Raw genomic sequence first — 18675 nt, 5'->3', positions numbered from 1 at the left:
AAACATAGGTGATCTACGAGTAACCAAAGCAGTAGAGGCTGAGATATTCTGAGTAAGATTCAGACGCACTGATAGGTTTGTAGCTTGAACCCATCCGCTGGAACGTTGAAGACAATATAATTACACTGCAAAGCAAGACACAAGTAGGCAAGCTTCTTCATGTTTCTCGTGCACGGGAGAGAACCGGACAGGCACCGTTCCTTCGCTTGACCCCAGTTGCTCTCGTCCGTTCTCCCGTACCACTGTTCTTTTATTGAGGTTACATGAATATGCATAAGTTCATTAACATATGACGTCTACATACACACAAAGAGTACCTTGTGTGTGTGTGTGTGTGTGTGTGTATGTGTGTGTGTGTGTGTGTGTGTGTGCGTGTGTGTGTGTGTGTGTGTGGACTGCTGATCAAAGGGTCAAACATCCTTGGTCAGGAAGAGGGTAGCCTCCCCCTCACCCTAGATGGTTCATCCTAGATAACACGGTGAGGAAGTCCTGCAGTTCATCTAAACAAAGAGCACTTAGACTCGAACAGACGCAACTACGTTAATCCTACCATAAAACAATAAGACACGGTATGACCTCTCATGCTCCCAAAGTGCTGTCTAATACACACAAAGTTTGCAGACTATCAAGGATCAAAACCTCTACCAATCTACAACTAATTACAAAACTCTAAGCATATAGAAGTAAATATTTCTAATCATAAATGACAATCAACAATACAAATCTAACACGCACTAAATCTGATTTCTGACCCTGCTCAGTAAACGTGTTCTGCCTGTTTGTCAGCCATGTGACTGTAGTCACCTGACTTATGCAGTCACCTGTTCCTCACTCCCCCGCTGCTCAGCAGTGTATGTTATAAGGCTCTTCCCATAACCAGACCCTTGTTATGGATCTGCATTATCAGGCTTCATACTTTAGGCTGATTTTCCTGATCAAATCCCGACTGCTGTCACGTTCTAATGTATCATTGAGTTGTTACTGGAAGAAGCCAAACAAACAAAGTCAGAACGTTAAACTGCCCATAAATCGTATTCCATTGCACTGATGTACAAGCCTCCACAAACAGCTGCGGTCGATGAATTTTATGAGGGGAGAATATATACAACAATCCTGTTACTCTAAACACTAAAGCATGTCTCATCTGAGCAAAGCAGATTCTTGCACTGCACGGTGATGATGGTGGCGGGTGACTATTGCCGTGCAAAGCACAGCATAACTCAAAGTGAATGACTGTGGAGAAAAGTCTTTCACAACATTTAGCCAAGTCAGAAACTACAGTTAGGAAACACCTTGATTCTAGATGTACAATCCTGTTTCCAACAACATGCAAACCACTCGTTGTGCTCAAGGAACAGAGGCCAGATTAGACTCTGACCACGTGATGGACACAGCTTTATGGCTGCTCGTGTTCAATGATGAGTGCTGACAGCATTAGGATGGATTTTAATGTAAATATTTTGCAGCATTTTACACATCTGCTGTGTCAAAAAACACAAATCAATCATACATGAATTAACAACATTATCAGATGATATTATCAGAACAGCTCCAGCCTTTTGCCTGAACCAGATTCTGGTTCAGGCAAAACACACAAACTTAAAGTGTCTGCAGCAAAGAAGGAACACATCTCAGAGAGGCTCTGATCTGCTGAAACAGTGCAAAATCAGAACATTACAAATGGCACGTGACTACAGCGAGGACCGACAACAACAGCCTGATAAAACAAATCACCATGATACTCTGTTTCACCTTTATCTTATTTTGACAAAAGACAAAATCTGAAAAGTAGCTGAAAGAACAAGACGTTGTTGTAACGCAGGATCTAATCATCAGTGATTAACTCTGGCTCGAGTTTGTCTCTTTGCTCTCTTCTCCTTCAGCCGCCGGGCCGGAGGGGCCTGGTTCTGCCTGCTCAGAGGGGTTTCTGTCTATTACTGTCATATCGTTTTTACATCACAATATAAAACACTCTGAGGCAACTGCTGTTGTAGATTGGCACTATGTAAATACAACTGAATTCAACTGAAGTGAATCTGAGACCAGTCTTTGCTTAAAGGAGACCTCATTTCATCTCCCCTCTTCGTGCGTGTCTACAAGACTAAACTGTTTGTTCACATTTAATGAGGACAGGCTTCAACTAAGGAGGTAAAATTAACTCCACTGAGCAAAAGGCTGTGAAATTGTACTACTTTTCAGTTTTAAAGTTCACTTTAAAATTAAGGGCAGTTTCTTTAACCCTCTATTAGTGATTGGACCCCAAGTCTAGCCCTATATTCTAGAGAACGTGTTAGTTTGTTTTTGGTGAGTGGTTTGTTCCCTGATACTCAGCAGAACATTTTCTAAACCACAGAAATATCCGGACTGTCTCCGGTTAGAGTTTAAAGTTGGGGCTGTCATGGATTAAACTTGGGCCTCAGTGGGCTTACTGTGATCATGCAAAGCTGCTGTAGTGGAGTCCCAGAAAGAAAAAGAGTTGTAAAGTACACGATAGAGCCCCTTTTGATTTTTGATTCAAGCCAGCTAATTAAAAGGATTAAACATCCTGTTTGTTGACGCTCGATCATAAACCGTTTATGATCAGTCAGGCTGTTTTAGCTTGTGTCACAGGAAGTTTTCACCCAGACTAAAGGGGGTGAACTTCTGTGCTTGTTGAGCTCCGATCTCAGCCACATACAGAGCCCCAGTTTTCAGGTCTAGGTCTACCAAGTGGGGCTTCACATCATCAGCCAACTGGATCACACTGACCACTCTGCACTGGCCAATCATGCCTACAGGCGGCGCATCCAGCAGTGAAATCTGATTGGTGTTGAGCTGGACAACAACAAAGTACTTTTTGTCTGGGGTAAGGCGCACAGAATAGGGTGCATCTTCAGTAAAGCAGCTCCCCCACGTCCCCAGCCACTCCCCGGTGACAGAATTAAAAACCTGGATCCTCTTGTTTCCTCTGTCAGCCACCCACACCCTCTGGGCCGTGTCCACGGTCACGCTGTGTGGGATGTAGAACTGAGCTAGGCCTTGTCCTTTCTCTCCATGCATCCACATCACCTTCTGCTCTTTGGACAGCTTAATGAGGCGGTTGTTCATCCCTCCATCACCGTCCACAATATAAATTTCCCCAGAGTCGTGGACAAATATCTCGGCGGGCTGATCAAACTGCAGGGGGTCCAGTCCAGAACCTGCTTTTCCTGGCGTTCCAAGCACCTGAGACGAACAAATCGAGAATCAACAGGATGTTTTCTATTCCTAGAATCACACTAGATACTTCAGAAACAGCTTTACTTAGCACCAAATCACCTGTAGCAACTTTCCTGATGGCGTGTAACGTTTGATGCAGTGACCATACGGGCCGTTCCCCACATCTGTGATCCACACGGTGGGGTTCGATGAAGCTGCATCTGCTAGAAATATTCCATGAGGCTTCTCCAGGGTGGTTGTATTCCAGGACATGAGGTAATCTCCGTCTGTAGTGAACACCAGCACCTTCGGGGCGTTGTCACCTAAAGGAAAGTAAATGCAAGCACAGTGACATATATGCTGCACTGCATCAGACTCCACATGCAGCCAGCATTTAACAAAGCTTGGTGTCCTTTAGTTTTAGTCCCTGCTGAGGACGTATGGCTGTAAAAGGTCAATGATGTGAGCTGGTGTTTGTCCATGAGGAGCTCTACAAGTCAGCTTGATGCAGCGACTCTCTTACTAACAAGATCTGCATGTGAACTGTATGATGCTGTGCATGTGTGAGAGAGGGAGAGGTCGCAGCGGTGTGGGATAAGCTGAAAGATGTGCTGACATGCTGGGTTAAATGGACTGAGAGCTGACATGTGCTTCATTTAAAGGAGGAGAAGAGAAATAACTGCTGATTATTACACGACTGACTCCTGACCACAAAACTGTGACACTGCAGAATTTGTTTGTCCACAAACTGATGCACTTGTTAAACAGAGAACTGCAGCACAATGTCAAACCCCTCGTGTGTACTGACGTTTTGTAATTTTCTGAGTGATTTTTTCTTTTTTAAAATCATCTTCTTCTTTCGGTGTATCTACTCAGATTACAGATACCTTGATAATACATTCACAGATTCAAAACTGCGCTGTATCATGTACTAAATACCACACACAGATGTCCCTCCACACCACAGCTGACCAGCCTTCGGCCGATGGTGATTTTTCGTTTTTACGGGCCAAGGTTTTTTGGTTTTTGCTTATTTTGTAATGGCATAAACAATGAAAGGTGGTTGATTGGACAATGTGCCATGATCAATTCTGAAATGGACCAATTACAGCCGAGGAGGTCAGATGCACCCGCCCCCTTGTCTTATCACAGATACACAGAAGAAAATAGTATTGATTTGTCCCAGACTTCAGCTACAAAGCTGGAGTTATTCTGTGTCTTTGCTGCACAGCTGCCTCTTCTCTTATCTCCCCCTCCCTCTCCTGTTGCTACTTCAATCATGAAACTGATCAATGATCAGCTGATCGGCTTTTCTCTCGTGTTTATTTATCGCCCACTCTGTGCCAGAAAGATGAAACCAGCAGATGTTGCGCTAAACAACAGCAGCACGTTTAAGCTTGATCAGCTGTTGTTAGAATTTATTTAATATTAATTTCTAGTATCAGCTGATGTTTGCTGGAGCCACAGCTGTAAAGCTGCTGGTCATGATATGGTTTGGTTATCTGGTGAGAGGGAAACATGAAGATGAAACCAGGAGATGTCCTTACTGAACCATCAGAGCTGTGATGGAGAAACAGGTTTACCTTTTAGGTGACATGGATGAGTTGAAGTTACGAACTGTTTCTGAGAGACTAATAACACCAGGATCCTTTTCTAAGTAGCTGACAGCTGGCTGTGCAGGTGCGGATCTAGCAAAGTTTTGCTAGGGGGGCAGGTAGGGCATTAACAGGGAGAGGGGGGCACAAAGAAATACTTTTCTGTCTTATTCTTATTTAAAATGTCTCACTTTTAATAAATATTTATCTGAATCTTTAAACTAAAGTGGTCATCTGATGTAACCTGTATAGAAATCATACATATACCAACAAGACTGTACATCACTGTCACTGCAGTGTTTCATTCAAAGGCTTTGTAGCTTTTCCTACAATACCTGGGGGCTCTACTCAAAATGCCTGGGCCCATTTTGTGTCCCAGTCCAGCCCTGCTCCACACTGGGTTGCGTTGGCAACATCTATAAAAGCATCGCTGCCACCTGGTGCCCTTACACTCTGATACAGTGAGCTACTTCATCTGACCTCAGCAGCACTGTTTTACTACCTTTATTATATTTGTTGTGTTTAAATTAACTTCTGTAATGAAGCAGTTTCCAAATGTCGACCTTATCGTAACAGATAACAATTAAGATCATCTTCATCTGCACTGACACACTGATGACGCAGTCACCATTATGATGTTTGACTCTGAAGTACTTTACCAACAGAGTGTGATTACCTCTCTGAGCCACATACACCACCCCAGCATACTGGTTGACTGCCACTCCAAACACGTCTCCGGTGTAGAGCTCCGGGTTCTTGGGCCAGCTCAGATCCAGTTTGTACAGGGGTCTGCCCAGCAGCTGGTAGTCGTGTCTGAGGCTCGAGCCGCCCGGCTGCTGGCTGCTCATGGTCCCGTAAAGCACCATCATGAGCAGGACCAAAGAGGCCATGCTGGAAACTATCAAACACGTATGACTTGTCTTTGTCATCAGCATCAGTGGTTTTGCTGTTGGCGTGTACTTCATTTAACACTCTCGTTTTAAAGCTGCCAGGATGCTGCGTACGTATCCGCGCAGGACGCACAGGCGGAAGTCGGCTTTGCTACACGGGCTACGGAACAAGCAGAACCTTCGTACGATACCTGCTAAGATATTATACGGTTAAAAGCTCGCGATTGTCTTATATATTTGAATCCCACCGACCAAACAGAAAGACACTTCCTCTTCAGCACTAAACGAAAACCAAACAGGCTGTCACGTGAGACAAGCACGCAAAGCATTTCTGTTTATTATGTCGCAATAAAACCGCGTGAAGAAAAAGAAAAGAAAAAACTAGATTCATTCGAGTTCAGAAATAACCACTGAATAAAGATGAATTTAAAAAATAGACCCATGAGATTTAATATATAACGTAGCATAAACAAGCTAACATATGAATATCGTTGAGGTTTTATTTTTACAGAAACATTTCTATTTCCGGTCGCTTGAATCAGCAGCAGGAGGAGGAGGATGCTCGGTGATGCCTGTGTTTCCCTGTCTGGTTTTATGTGTAATGAATGAGCTGTAGTCAGCGGGATTTACAGACAGCGCTAAAGAAATGACCTCTTTTGCGTGTATCTTTATGACTCTGCGTTATTTACATATCTGTGTTACAGCAACAGAAGACCACAGTGGGGCCCCCACAGTGGGGGGCACAACTGTCAGCTAAGAACAGGAAACTGACGCCACACTTCGGACTCACCAAAAAGAAACAGAAGATTGAAAAACACTCAAAAGGCCTCCGCAGTAAACAGATCCGTGGGATGTGCTCGGAAGAGCAGCTCTCACACAAAACTGTGACTCTGTTTGTTGCAAGGAAACCGGGTGTTACTGTATTTGCTGTTACTGTTTAAGACAGGAAAAAACAATACAATTATTATCTAAGGACTACACTGTGAAACAGTAGAAGAATGTTAAATTCCAGAAATACTAACTTTCTGTCAAGGTCTGATGGCTCTTCGTGTATTCACTGTGGAATTCAATGAGTCTTGAAGCCAATGGACAAGAATTTTACAAAATTGTTTCAGAATTGTTAGAAACGCCTAATTTAATATGTATTCAAGAAATATGGTTGAAATGACAGTTTGATTGTGTCAGATATTGGTATACAATCAGGAGTCACAGACAGACTAGAAAGGTGAAGAATAGGACATACATGTGGTATGTCTTATCCCAGAATAGGACATGGTATAATATTATGAATGTAATCAAGGTATGGACAGATAAACATAGTGTGACGATATCATGTCATTGTGTGGTCTATTATCATAATCCTAGCAACACACCGAGAACTGATATACTGAATGACGTTGGTGTCCCCATCAGAGGAAATGTGATGTGGGGAGTCGTAGCAGAACTCGTTCATGTGAATGAAGAGATTGAAAAAGTTCATAAATGATCATGATTGTGTGTATATTAGTAAAGGGCACAAGCTATCCCAATCCCCTCAATCAAACCAAGCAGTTATAGTGTAAATAGTCAATTCAGGTAAAGACCCAACAAATCTGTTAAGCTATAGATCCATGGCATTAAGATCAGGGAGCATAGAGTTGATGATAACAGAGGCTCCTCATCAAATGTGGTGAGGGACTTCTGCAACTCAGAAAACAAGCAGTAAATAGCAAATTGTAAAAGTTGACATTAGAATTCCTGTTTGGTAGGACAAAAGAAGTAAAAATAGGTGCCGACTGTCGTATGATGTGTCGTATATTACTTAACATAAAGAATAATGACGTTTTTGAAAAGACTGAACAAATGTAGGAAAATTGCGTTATGCTAAAGATGGGGCGCACTGGGTAGAAAAATGGAATGTCTCTGAAATAAAATGCAGCCTGCAGGAAAGGAAGTAGAAGACTGTGCAAATAAGTCGGGATTTATCCTATATTTATTTATTTTATCAGTTAAAAAAATCATGTCTTTTTAAAAAAAATACTAAAAATCAGTACATTCATGGTTACAGGTGCACGTGGTGAGATTTCTACATGCTTGTTTGATGAGAAGCTAAACTGGTGTTAAAGAAAGTTAGACACAAGTCTAGTTTCTGCTTTGTGTGTCTCTCAAGTCGAAGTAGACGGGAGGAAAGAAGAGCTTATCTGCCCGTACGTGTATGTGTTCAGGGAATATAAAGGTGGACTTGTTGGCAAAAATGAATTCAGTTTATAGAAAATTAGCACCAAAGGAAAAAATATAATTCATAATCATATGCAGAAGATTTGATATGAATGTTGAGATAGTGGACACACAAATACATCTACAGAGAATCCATTAAGTAGTAAGTAGTTTTGAACAGCATGCAGGGCAGGAACCCAAAGCAGGAGATCATATAGGACTGACCCATACACTACACCCATTAACACCCCGTCTTTACTCTATTATGACAGAAAGTGTTAAAAATGCAATAAGTGCGAGTGGGGAGAGATTTAGTAGCGTGATTGAAAGGATCGTAATCAGAACTTTACATGTTAGAGGAAGCACCACAGATTATGTTATTATTACAGGAGCATCTTTGAACTACAGGATTGAGAATACAGCTCGTTTCCTCTGCTAATCTGTCCACACGCCAGTGCAGGCGGTGATGCTGCTGCATGCTTTACCGACGCCGTTAAAATAATTAACAGAAGAAGAAGAAAGCCGACCCAGCACCACAGTTGACCAATCAAGATGCAAGCTAGCTGTGATGTCACGACGCTGCTGTGGCTGTGCAGCGAGGCGACTCTTGCTTCCTTTACAGTAATTTTCTTGTAATTATTTTATTCGAGCTTTTGAATCTCAGTGCGAATGACAGTCAGTGAGGGACAGAGGCGCGTTTCATGTAGTGTAAGCCGTCGAAGGATCGACTCCATGGAGGTCGTGGACAGCCCGCTCAACCTTGTAAGTTTGATGTTGCAATAAGAGGCTATCTTTACAGCAGCTAGGAGCTAGCGGCTAGCCGCTTTGTTGTTAGCTTTGCTGCTGTTGTGCTGCGACCCATTTGCTTCGTAAGTCAGATGTTGGAGCAGAGACTGGCGTTACTCTCAAGGCGTAAAGTCGGGAAAAACAAGAATATATGGATCTGTTTTACTCGTTAGCAGAGCCATTCAGGCATCACTAGCAACATAGCGCAATGCTTTTATGCCTCATAACACACCGCTGCAGTCCGTTCACGAACAGAGGCTAACCAGCGCTCTGCGCATGGTTTATTTAGTCGGTGACAAATACACAACCGTGGCCGAACAGACCGGCACGGTTGGGTTGCTGTTTACACTCATTGGTGGAGCTACTTCGACTTTCTGAGTTGGAAATCCAATTTATGGGAACGTTTCAGTTACCTCGGAAATCAGAACCAGAGCCGCGTCATCCCCATTCACTCCAACGGAACGTTTCGTTTTTTACAGCAATGGCGGATCATGCAATAGTTAGCAATATACGCTAACCGCACCATAGAGATGCAGAAGTGAAAGAGAAGATGTTTAAAAAATAAAGTGCACCCAGGTCAAATTTACTCGTGGGGCACAAATCATCAGGAGATGTAGGTGCTGTATGTACACAAAGGATATATATCAGGATACTGAAGCAGTGGACAGAGCCTGGTCAGTTTCCTTCGTATGGTTTATGTAGTGAGTCACAAATACAATAGTGGGATTACAGATTAAAATCTTTACCTTCATTGTCACGATCCTTGTTTGTTAACTTAAGGTTCTTGTGGCTTCTCCGACTTTCCAAGTATAAATTGGTTGAGGAGGCGTTCCAGATGAAAACGGCACCTTCTGACGTCAGCTGGATGCTGACTCTGGCCCGCTTGTCAGCATTTAGCAGACACATAGGCCATCCATGTCAGCAATGCACAGTCAGGGTTTTAGATGATTGATCAGGAGCATGTCTGCGACACATGAAACCCTTCTCCATTTGATCTTAATATTTCCTCCTAACTTAGCTACAGCTCTGAAACTCGGTCATCCAGGATTACAGTAGAACTACCAGCTAGTGTAACATGTCAAGAACAAAAAACACAGTAAATCACATAAAATCCAATTTATCGGATCTGAAGACTTAAAGTCTTCAGATTCTATCGGATCATCAGTCTCATTTTCATAGCATTAATGTTCACGTATGACAAGAAGTTTTCTTACAGTAAAGAGGGGAAGCTAGTCTCTGTTTCGTATTTTTGCTTCATATATTATCCCTGGTTTCATTCCACCACCTCTTTAACATTCTCGTAACACATTGCATTCCCTGTCTTACGTTCTTCAGGCTCACCAGCAGTGCAGACAGGCCGACCGTTTGGTAGCTGCTGGGAAGTATGAAGAGGCCATCTCCTGCCATGGAAAAGCAGCAGGTAGTCTCAGTTTCACACACACTCCTTACAGTCCTGCCATGTAGTGCATTGCTCCTCTGTAGATGCTCTGCAGAGCGGAGGTCGTTCACTGAATGTGCTTTGGACTCTTTCTGGACTTGATCTGCTTTTATGCAGAATCAGGAAGTAACCAAACAACGAGTAGAACGTTACAGTGCTGACTCTCCTCACATAAGCAAACTGCATTTCACTTCCTATATACTTTTATGTTGTAGCCATGGTAACATCTTATAAGAAAGCGTCTGAGGAAGGGTGGTGTTGTTGGGTTTGGGTTTTTTTTACTACATCCACTTCACTCCAATCCAGCGCAACAAATACTGTCCCTGTCTTATTGTGATGACCATACATTAAACTGATGTTTAATCCAATATACTGTGTGTGTGTTAGGTGTGTATTCTGTCTCATCTCTCTCTCTCTCTCTCTCACACACACACACACACACACACACACACACACACACACACACACACACACACACACACACACACACTGTCTCACTACCAGATTTTCTGACTGAGGCAATGAAGGCACCCGTGTGTGAGCAGGTGAGACACTCAGTTTTATCTTTTTATCTCTCTGTGTTTGAGCAGTGATGGAGTGAAACATATTCTCTGTCATGTAAACATGCTGATTCAGATTCACACACAGTTCTAACACCACCTGTAGCATGCTGTAGATCATCTAGACCAGCGGTCCCCAACCTCTGGGCCGCGGACCGGTCCGTGAGTCGTTTGGTACCGGGCAGCGAGAGTTGAGGCTCGGGTGTGAAATTTATGGTTTTCAGGGTTTTTATCGTTAACTCTGTTTCCCCGGGTCTTTTCCCGTGTTGTAGTTGTGTCTTATTTTGAAAGAAATATTTACATGTTACCATAGCGACCAGAGAGCATTAAGGGGCAGAGAGGAGGATGTTACTCTCAATGTTGTTGGCGCATTTCAGGAGGACGCTGCTAAAAAAGTTACACAATTACACAGTGAATTCATGTTTATTATTATATTTACCAAATACCAGTTTTTGTCTCGGTCGTGTCATTTTATTTTGTTCTATTTATCCGCGACACCTTGAAGGCCGATGAGTGAAAATATTGTCTGACATTAAACCGGTCTGTGGCCCAAAAAAGGTTGGGGACCGCTGACGTAGACCCCAGAGGAAAACTGAAGCCATGACAACTCAAGTTTGTTTGTTTTTTTTAAAGCAGCAGCTGAAGTTAAGGGTCACTTCCTCTAAAATGTCCATCTTATCATCAAAGAAAAATTTAAGGGGAAAATAAACTTAATGTAATGTTGAACATGTAACATCAGGAAGACAGCGAGACAGTGGGTGAGGTGTAAAAGCAGGAATGACAGACGGAGTTTCAGGCAGGAGTACATCAGTAGCTCTGATGGTCAGTGGTCATGTTGACAGTTGAAGAAGAGCAATGAAAATCAGTAGACGTGAGACAGAATGCATGTGCGAATGAGACGGGTGTAACCGCAGACCCTGTACATCACACTGCTGTGATGTATGGTTTGGAGACAGCAGCACAAACAAAAAGAGTTGAAGATGCTAAGACTTCTCATTAGGCCTGACCAGGACGGACAGGATTAGACATGAGGGTGTCAGAGGGGCAGAGCAGGACCACAGAGCAGATTCAGGGGTGTAGTGACAGAGGTGACCTGCACATGTCTGCTGTAAATAAAAACTACATTGACATGTGGTCTCCGTGGCCTCTTCTTGGTTGGATATGCTGAGGATTTTTTTTATTAGCACTACTACTGTTAATCAGTCTCTGTGCAAATCTCAATAAGTAGTAATCTGTAGTAGTCTTAAAAACAGACAAATCTTAAACGTAGGAAAGTCAGAAGTCACTCACCCACCTGCCTGATCGTCAGAGTTTCAGAGCTGATTGTTTGTGTATGTCTTGTATCAGGAGAGTGATTGTTTGTTCCTTGACTGTAGGCTCGTTTGTCCATGGAGCTGCAGAGGGACAGTCACATTAAACAGCAACGGTTAATCCAAGAGCGCTGGAAGAGAGAAGCTCGGCGAGAGGCGGTTAAGACACGACTTGGTCTAGTGCAGGCTACCGGGCCAGGGTTCTTTTCAAAATCTCCGTCCACGGGCAGCAGCCGGCCCTATGCCTCTCCAGGCGCCTCAGCTGCAGAGCTTGGAAGCGTCGGGGAGAGGGAGTATGACACCTTACTATACCAGCTTCAGACTCGGCAGACTGGAGGAACACAGATTTTAACTCCAGTGTGTTCGGGATCTAAGACCACCAAAGATGACAAAACGCGCCTGGAAGAACAACAGACGACCATTGAGAACTTGCGACTCCTGGTTGACGGCCTGACGAACGAAAACCAGCAGCTGAGAGCCGAGAACGAGCGGCTACGACTGGAAAACATGAGGCTGCACTCGGAGGCAGCCGACTTTGTGGAGCGCTCCGAGCTCTGGGTGCTCCCACAAGCAGGTGGTCCTATGGGAACCGGAGTTGGACAGGGAGGGGAGAGTAAAAGGAAGGGAAAGGAGATCGCAATCCCTCAGCTGCCACCGTTGGAAATGCCAGCTCAGGAAGACCTGTGTCTGGATGACCTGCCTCCTCTGGAGCTGCCAGAGGACATCCAGAATGAACTGCAGGAGCTACTAGACAGGGATAAGCTGTAATAGAACACATCACACACACATACACACACATACATGTGGTTCAACCAGTACGACTTTGAGTTCAGATGCCAAAACGTTATACAGTGAAAGCTACCGGCTCGACCCACGAGGCCTCTGCTCAGGTGGAATCAGACGACAAACGGGAACATCAGAGAGGGAGGAAGTGATAACGCTACTATCACTGGTGCAAGGCAGTCCAAGCCGCAGATAAAGGAAACGTTCACTAATCTGTGAGAACAGCAGCGAGGCTGTGTGTCAGCATGACAGGAATACGGGCAAGGTTCAAGGTTTTCCCAAAACTTTCACTTATGTCTCAGACTTCTACTGTGTTATCACATGACCCAGATCTCATACAGCATTCAACGACAGCTTAGTTCTGTCAGCAGCAGATCAGCTGATGTTTCCCACAGATTTAGACTTTATTTAAGGTGTTGTGGAAGCGGGGGTGTGTGCAAGTGTGTGCATTATTATGAAAGGACACACACAGCTTTCCTACAAGAGTTATGACATAATTCTGTGTATGTGTGCTTTGTGGCTCCAAACTCAGCTGTTCTCAGAATAACTGGTCCTGCGGATGAACTCCGTCCTGGACGTTCTGTTCCAGGTGTTCGGCACCGCAGGCCTGAGCTGGATTTTAAGTGACATGAGAGGTAAAGACTGAGTGTCGATTGTCTGGATGAACTGCTCCTAAAATTCTTTTGTATCCACACAGATGCATTCAGATCATGTGTAACTTAATTATAAGAAAGCATACTGGTGTTAGGGAAAAGCTTGTAATAGACTCATTGATGTTTTTCTGAGCAGATACTTGAAGGCTTATAAAACAAACAAGCCTTCTGATGTTCTTCTTATTCCCCACCAGAAATGTAGAGACACACGGGTTATCAATGTGTCAGTGGGGATCAATAGGAATGAGGGCTGACGCGCACACAGTGTCATCAGCGAGCAGATATGTTGATCTATTCTGAAGAGTTGATACATTAAGGTTTCCAACAAACACCATGTGAATAATGACAGTGTTCTTCAAAGGTCAAAGGGCAGAGTCCATCAGATGCTTCACACAGTTCTTCAAAAACAAGTGTAGTTGTGGGTTGTTGTGTCTCAGGATCTTCATGTCTGTACTGTTTATGATGTTGACGTCATTCATCGTGTCTTGTTGACTCTGCTAACAAACTGTAGTCTGCATTTTATTTCCTGTTTTGAAACCAAGTAATTATTCATTAATGGAAATGTTTAGTCCTGAGCGTTTGCAGTACCATATCATCTGGTGGTCACGCATACATTAAACTACAGTGTGCTCTAATGGTAACATCAGCTGTGTTTACTGTAGACCACATGTGAATACAGTCAGAATACTTGACTTCTTGGACGGGTGCATCTCAGCAGGCCTGGTTTCCAACACACAAAGAGCATGAAGGCAGCAGAGCACTCAGCTCAAATAAACTCATTTTGACTGGGGTGAGCAGACGGTGACGGGCTGACTCTGTGTCAAGCCCCAAAGTTAAGCCTCACCAGTATCCAAATAGCAGAGGCATGAAAGGCTGCTCACCCTCCTTATAGCTGTGGCAGGGTAAAACTATTGTTTGAGGCCAGTGAACATGCTTTCTAAGATAAGATAAGATAACCTTTATTAGTCCCACACGTGGGAAATTTGTTTTCTAATGTGGGTAGCTGGGCATTGTAACGTGAGTCTAAGGGGAAAGAGTCTGTCTTGGCGCGAGCTTCAAGTGGCCGGTGGAGGAACTACAATTTATGTCAGTTACACGTTTTTAGTCCCAAATGTGGCAGTTTGTACATTACCTGCAAAGCCAAAAGAAGCACCTTCGGTAATCTGAAGCTCTCTTAAATGTTTGGCTCACAGTCATCCCAGGATGTGACTTTGTGAATTTCTTTTTGTTTGGATGCCTCAAATAACTGAAGATATTTTGATCCACATCATAAAATCTGATCACAAACATCCATGACAACAGAAGGAGCAGAATGCAGCATAAACTGCAGGCAGGGCACGTTTATATTATCATAGGCCGTCCGTGAACATCCAGCGAGGCTAGTCCAGCTTAATCACAAAGCCATCCCTTTAAAAGATTCTTATTGATGGATCATTCACGTCCCGACACTCACCGGCTCCTGAACTGAAGCTGTGGTGCAGCTTTAACCGAGCTGAGCAGCGTTTAGTCCAGCATGTCTACGAGCAAAGCTGATCGTTTATGTCGGCACAACAGAATAAAGAGGACTCGAGGCAACTTGTTTACTGTGTTGCTTGCAGTCTAATGCATGCAGCACGTGCATGCATACTATCACATATTTCGAGGCACTTGTACAAACTCGTGTATTCACTTAAGAGAGTGCATTTCCTTCCTGGATCCACTATGATGAAGATGAAGACGTGGCTACACACAGGACACTTTGCTGCATTTCCCAGCTATGCAAAACTCATTCATTGTAAGCCACGTGTTTGGCTTAGCTGGCCTTTAAATCGATGGTGATGTGAACAGTTGTACAAAATGATGTTCTGTTTTTGAATAAAGCTAACTGACTGTCAGTCTCAGAGTGTCATTTGGACTTCATGTTATTCATGTGTTTTTGAAATGAGCTTTACAGAAGCTGCTTTATCATTCTCACAGGGCATGAATGCAGCATGACAAACCTGCCAGATGGTCAGCTATCAGAATCACAGCGGCTGAAAAAGCTTCAAGTTGTCTTGTTTTTGGACAAGTTTTTGACTCATTGACTGAAAGCAGCAGCTCTAAAACCACCTCAGTTCTTCCAAATGCCCAAGCGCTTAACTAAGGCCCACACATCTGTGTCCCAGCTCGCCACTTGTGGCCGGTTGGATCAGAGATTTGTTAAAACACCACTGAAGACATTCTTACTGCTGATGCTTCACTTTAAGGGTTTCACTTGCAAACCACCTAGAGCTGTCGAAGCAACTACAGGGAAATGTCAAGTAGTATTTGAGCAGTTCAGTAAGCACTGGTTCTGAGAATGGGCCACCAATATAGGTAAGTTAGTTGAGCAGGTGGCTCATATGCTGCTACTACAGAGGCCTGGGACCACACTGGGCCATTTTCCTGCAAGTCATTAAACCCATCTATAAAGGCTTAAAGCCAGAAATAAAAATCTTATTTTAAATCTGGCTGATCTCCTTTTCAAGATCAGTGAACAGAAGCACATCTTCTAGAGCTCTGTGTGTAATCTCATTTGGTTCCATTGTTCTTGCAGCTTTGTAACTGATGTCATATAGAGGCAGTTCTGGAGTGTCGTCCAGGTGCTGCATGCTCGCTGCATGCTCAATCATCCAGGTAAGTAAATCCTAAAAGACTGATTCTGTTCATCTGGACGTTTTCAATGACAGAAATGTTTCGTCACTCATCCAAGTGATTTCTCTGGCTTTTCAACCCCAAAACACGCTGCACCAAAAGCTGGTCCACCCCAAGGATCGGGTCCCCGACACAGACAGAGTAACATAGTGTACGCTGTTAAGTGCCAGGATTTCTACATCGGGGAAACCAAACAACCTCTGGCTAAGAGGACGGCACAACACAGCAGAGCCACCTCGTCAGATCAGGACTCTGCAGCCTATTTACACCTACAGGCCAGTGGACACTCTTTCAATGATGAGGATGTAACATCCTGGACAGGGAGGGACGCTGGTTTTAGGGCGGAGTCAAGGAGGGAAAGACCATCTCTGAATGGAGGAGGGGGCCTAAGGGTACATCTGTCACCATCTTACAATGCTGTGATTGCAGCCATTCCCCAACTCTCTGCGAATGGGACTCATGGCCATTGATCAGTGGTTGTTGATCAATGGTCATCAATTTGCATGATTAAGATTAAGGAACTGACCTCCCAGCCCATTGTTCCATCAGTGGGCTGGTTTCAGTCATTATGCAAATGTCCTGTTTATAAGATTGGAACCTGCAGTCAGCTGAGACTGAAGACGTCACCTGATGATGAAAGTTTCTCCCTCTGAAAACGTCCAGATGAACAGAATCAGCCTTTGGGATCAGACTCTTGGCTTTACTGCTGTCAGTGACGGGCAGTGTTCTTATATTGACAGAACCACATTCATGTGCTGTTGTCAGATTCATCTTAGCCCTATACAAACTCTGTACTGTGTGATTTGCACACACTTCTAATTGCTGTTGGTGTGAACTCTGAGCAGAGCAGCTCTGGCAAAACGGGTTTTTCTGGCAAAGGGAGAAGTCCAAAAGCTGCTCTGTGGGCGGCTTCAATCATCAGCTTCTACGTAGTTTATTACAGTTTTTCTCAGTTGCTTTGGTGCATTTCTCACAACAGAATTAAACTTTGCACAATAGTCAGTTCAACCTCCACAACATGTAGTCGTTTTGGCACAACCTTGTGGCAGTTTCATGTTCATTTCGTCAAATGCCTTTGGACATGAAGCAGTTGAATAAGTACAAATATCTAAAGAATGGTCACTTTTGACTTGCTGTTCATCACCATCTCCTTGCTTTGATCATGAATGTCACAATTATTTATACTTGTGCCGGCTGAATAGTCATTGTCCTTACAACTAATAGTCTTCATTTCATTGCTTGTGTCAGTGCACTCAAAATTGTTGAACATCTTGTCAAACAATTTGTACACCCATTTTGAAAACCCTATTTTTAAGGAGTTTCCATGAAAATCTCCATAAATTACTTTTCTCAGGTGAACCTTATCTCACACTAGTGAATATTGGTGTGTGTTACTCTTACTTGCAACCAATGAAAAGCCTCTTCTACCCAGTCACAGGTGAATCGCGTTACAGGATCCCCTACTCTACAAGTATGTATATAATGTAAACCAACAGACAGGATTGGCATGAGGTGCATACTGAATCTACAAAACTGCAGAACATGGAACGTCAGCCTTGTGGAAGAGGGGTGAGGATCGGTGGAGGACGAGGACAAAACCGGGCAAGAAGAGGCCAACCACATAGACACGTCCCTGACGAAATCAGGGCAACACTTGTGGGTCATGTGATAAACCATGGCCTCACAATGGCCGAGGCTGGTCAAAGGGTGCAGCCAAATGTTGGGAGAACTACTGTAAGTTCCATTATTCAGACATTTCGTCGGGAAAACAGGTGAGCATACTGTAATGTAGTTATTCAGCACAAACTAATTTGCTCTGCACTTTCATAGTCATACAGGAGATTTGCATTAGGACATGACCTTATAGATCTTTACATATAGACGTAGTGTAACTGAAGCGCAGACTTGGTGTGGCATAGTGTGCTGTGGTACAGTAATGCTGTAAAGAAAGGAGTTTAGAATGATAGTCCTGTAACCATTACTGTAAGCATGTTTGCACTTAAAGGACTGCTAGACAACCTAGAAGAGGTGGACGAGGTCCACTTTTGACTCCGCAGCAAGAGGAAAGAATTTGTGCAATGGTGGCTGCAAACAACGCTTTGAGACTGAGAGAAATACAAAGAGCTGTCGTAGAAGATGACACCATCTTTGGAAATATTCAGTCAATATCAATGCCCACCATAGACAGAGTCCTCAGACGGAATGAAATGTCCATGAAGCAATTGTGCAAAGTACCATTTGAACGGAACAGTGAAGGAGCTCCGTCACCAGTATGTACAGGTAAAACATGTTTGCATATGTACCTCTGTTTACTGTAAAAGTTTAGGCCATGTACTGCACTTACATTTATGCATGTTACTGTAATCCTATTCACAGTTCAAACTGTACAATCTGTTGTGCCAAATGCACCATTACAGACTTTTTTATTCTCATCCTTTGGATAGTGTATCCTGGAATTGGAGGCCAGGGAACCCCTGCACATGTTTGTATATCTTGACGAAGCTGGATTCAATCTCACAAAAGGCAGACGGCGTGGACGAAAGAGCCACCATTGATGTCCCAGGCCAACGAGGAGGAAATATTACAATGTGTGCAGCAATCTCAGAAAATGGCGTTCACACCCATATTCCTCGTA

General features: G+C 43.6%; 2 protein-coding genes across 3 annotated transcripts; one reads left to right on the top strand and one right to left on the bottom strand.

Annotated features, from left to right (window-relative positions):
• Positions 1-1430: 1430 nt before the first annotated feature.
• Positions 1431-5971, bottom strand: LOC143419764 (NHL repeat-containing protein 3-like). The gene is made up of 3 exons (XM_076887176.1): positions 5449-5971; positions 3298-3500; positions 1431-3204 (listed from the first exon to the last, which is right to left on the bottom strand). The coding sequence occupies exons 1-3, from the start codon at positions 5735-5737 to the stop codon at positions 2605-2607; spliced, it is 1092 nt and encodes a 363-aa protein (XP_076743291.1). The 5' UTR covers positions 5738-5971; the 3' UTR covers positions 1431-2604.
• A 2397-nt stretch (positions 5972-8368) lies between these two features.
• nrbf2b (nuclear receptor binding factor 2b) lies at positions 8369-15262 on the top strand. Of its 2 annotated transcripts, none has more exons than XM_004570378.6 (4): positions 8369-8479; positions 9980-10064; positions 10587-10627; positions 12019-15262. In XM_004570378.6, exons 1-4 carry the CDS (start codon positions 8411-8413, stop codon positions 12718-12720), a joined length of 897 nt encoding a protein of 298 aa, XP_004570435.1. In that variant the 5' UTR covers positions 8369-8410; the 3' UTR covers positions 12721-15262. The 2 variants fall into 2 exon arrangements, with proteins under 2 accessions (XP_004570435.1, XP_004570434.1); XM_004570377.6 differs by having other exon boundaries at positions 8393-8620.
• The last annotated feature ends 3413 nt before the right edge of the window (positions 15263-18675 follow it).

The sequence above is a fragment of the Maylandia zebra genome, linkage group LG8, assembly GCF_041146795.1.
Source record: "Maylandia zebra isolate NMK-2024a linkage group LG8, Mzebra_GT3a, whole genome shotgun sequence".
NCBI classification, from domain to species: Eukaryota; Metazoa; Chordata; class Actinopteri; order Cichliformes; family Cichlidae; genus Maylandia; species Maylandia zebra.
This window is presented reverse-complemented; position numbering and strand designations above follow the sequence as displayed.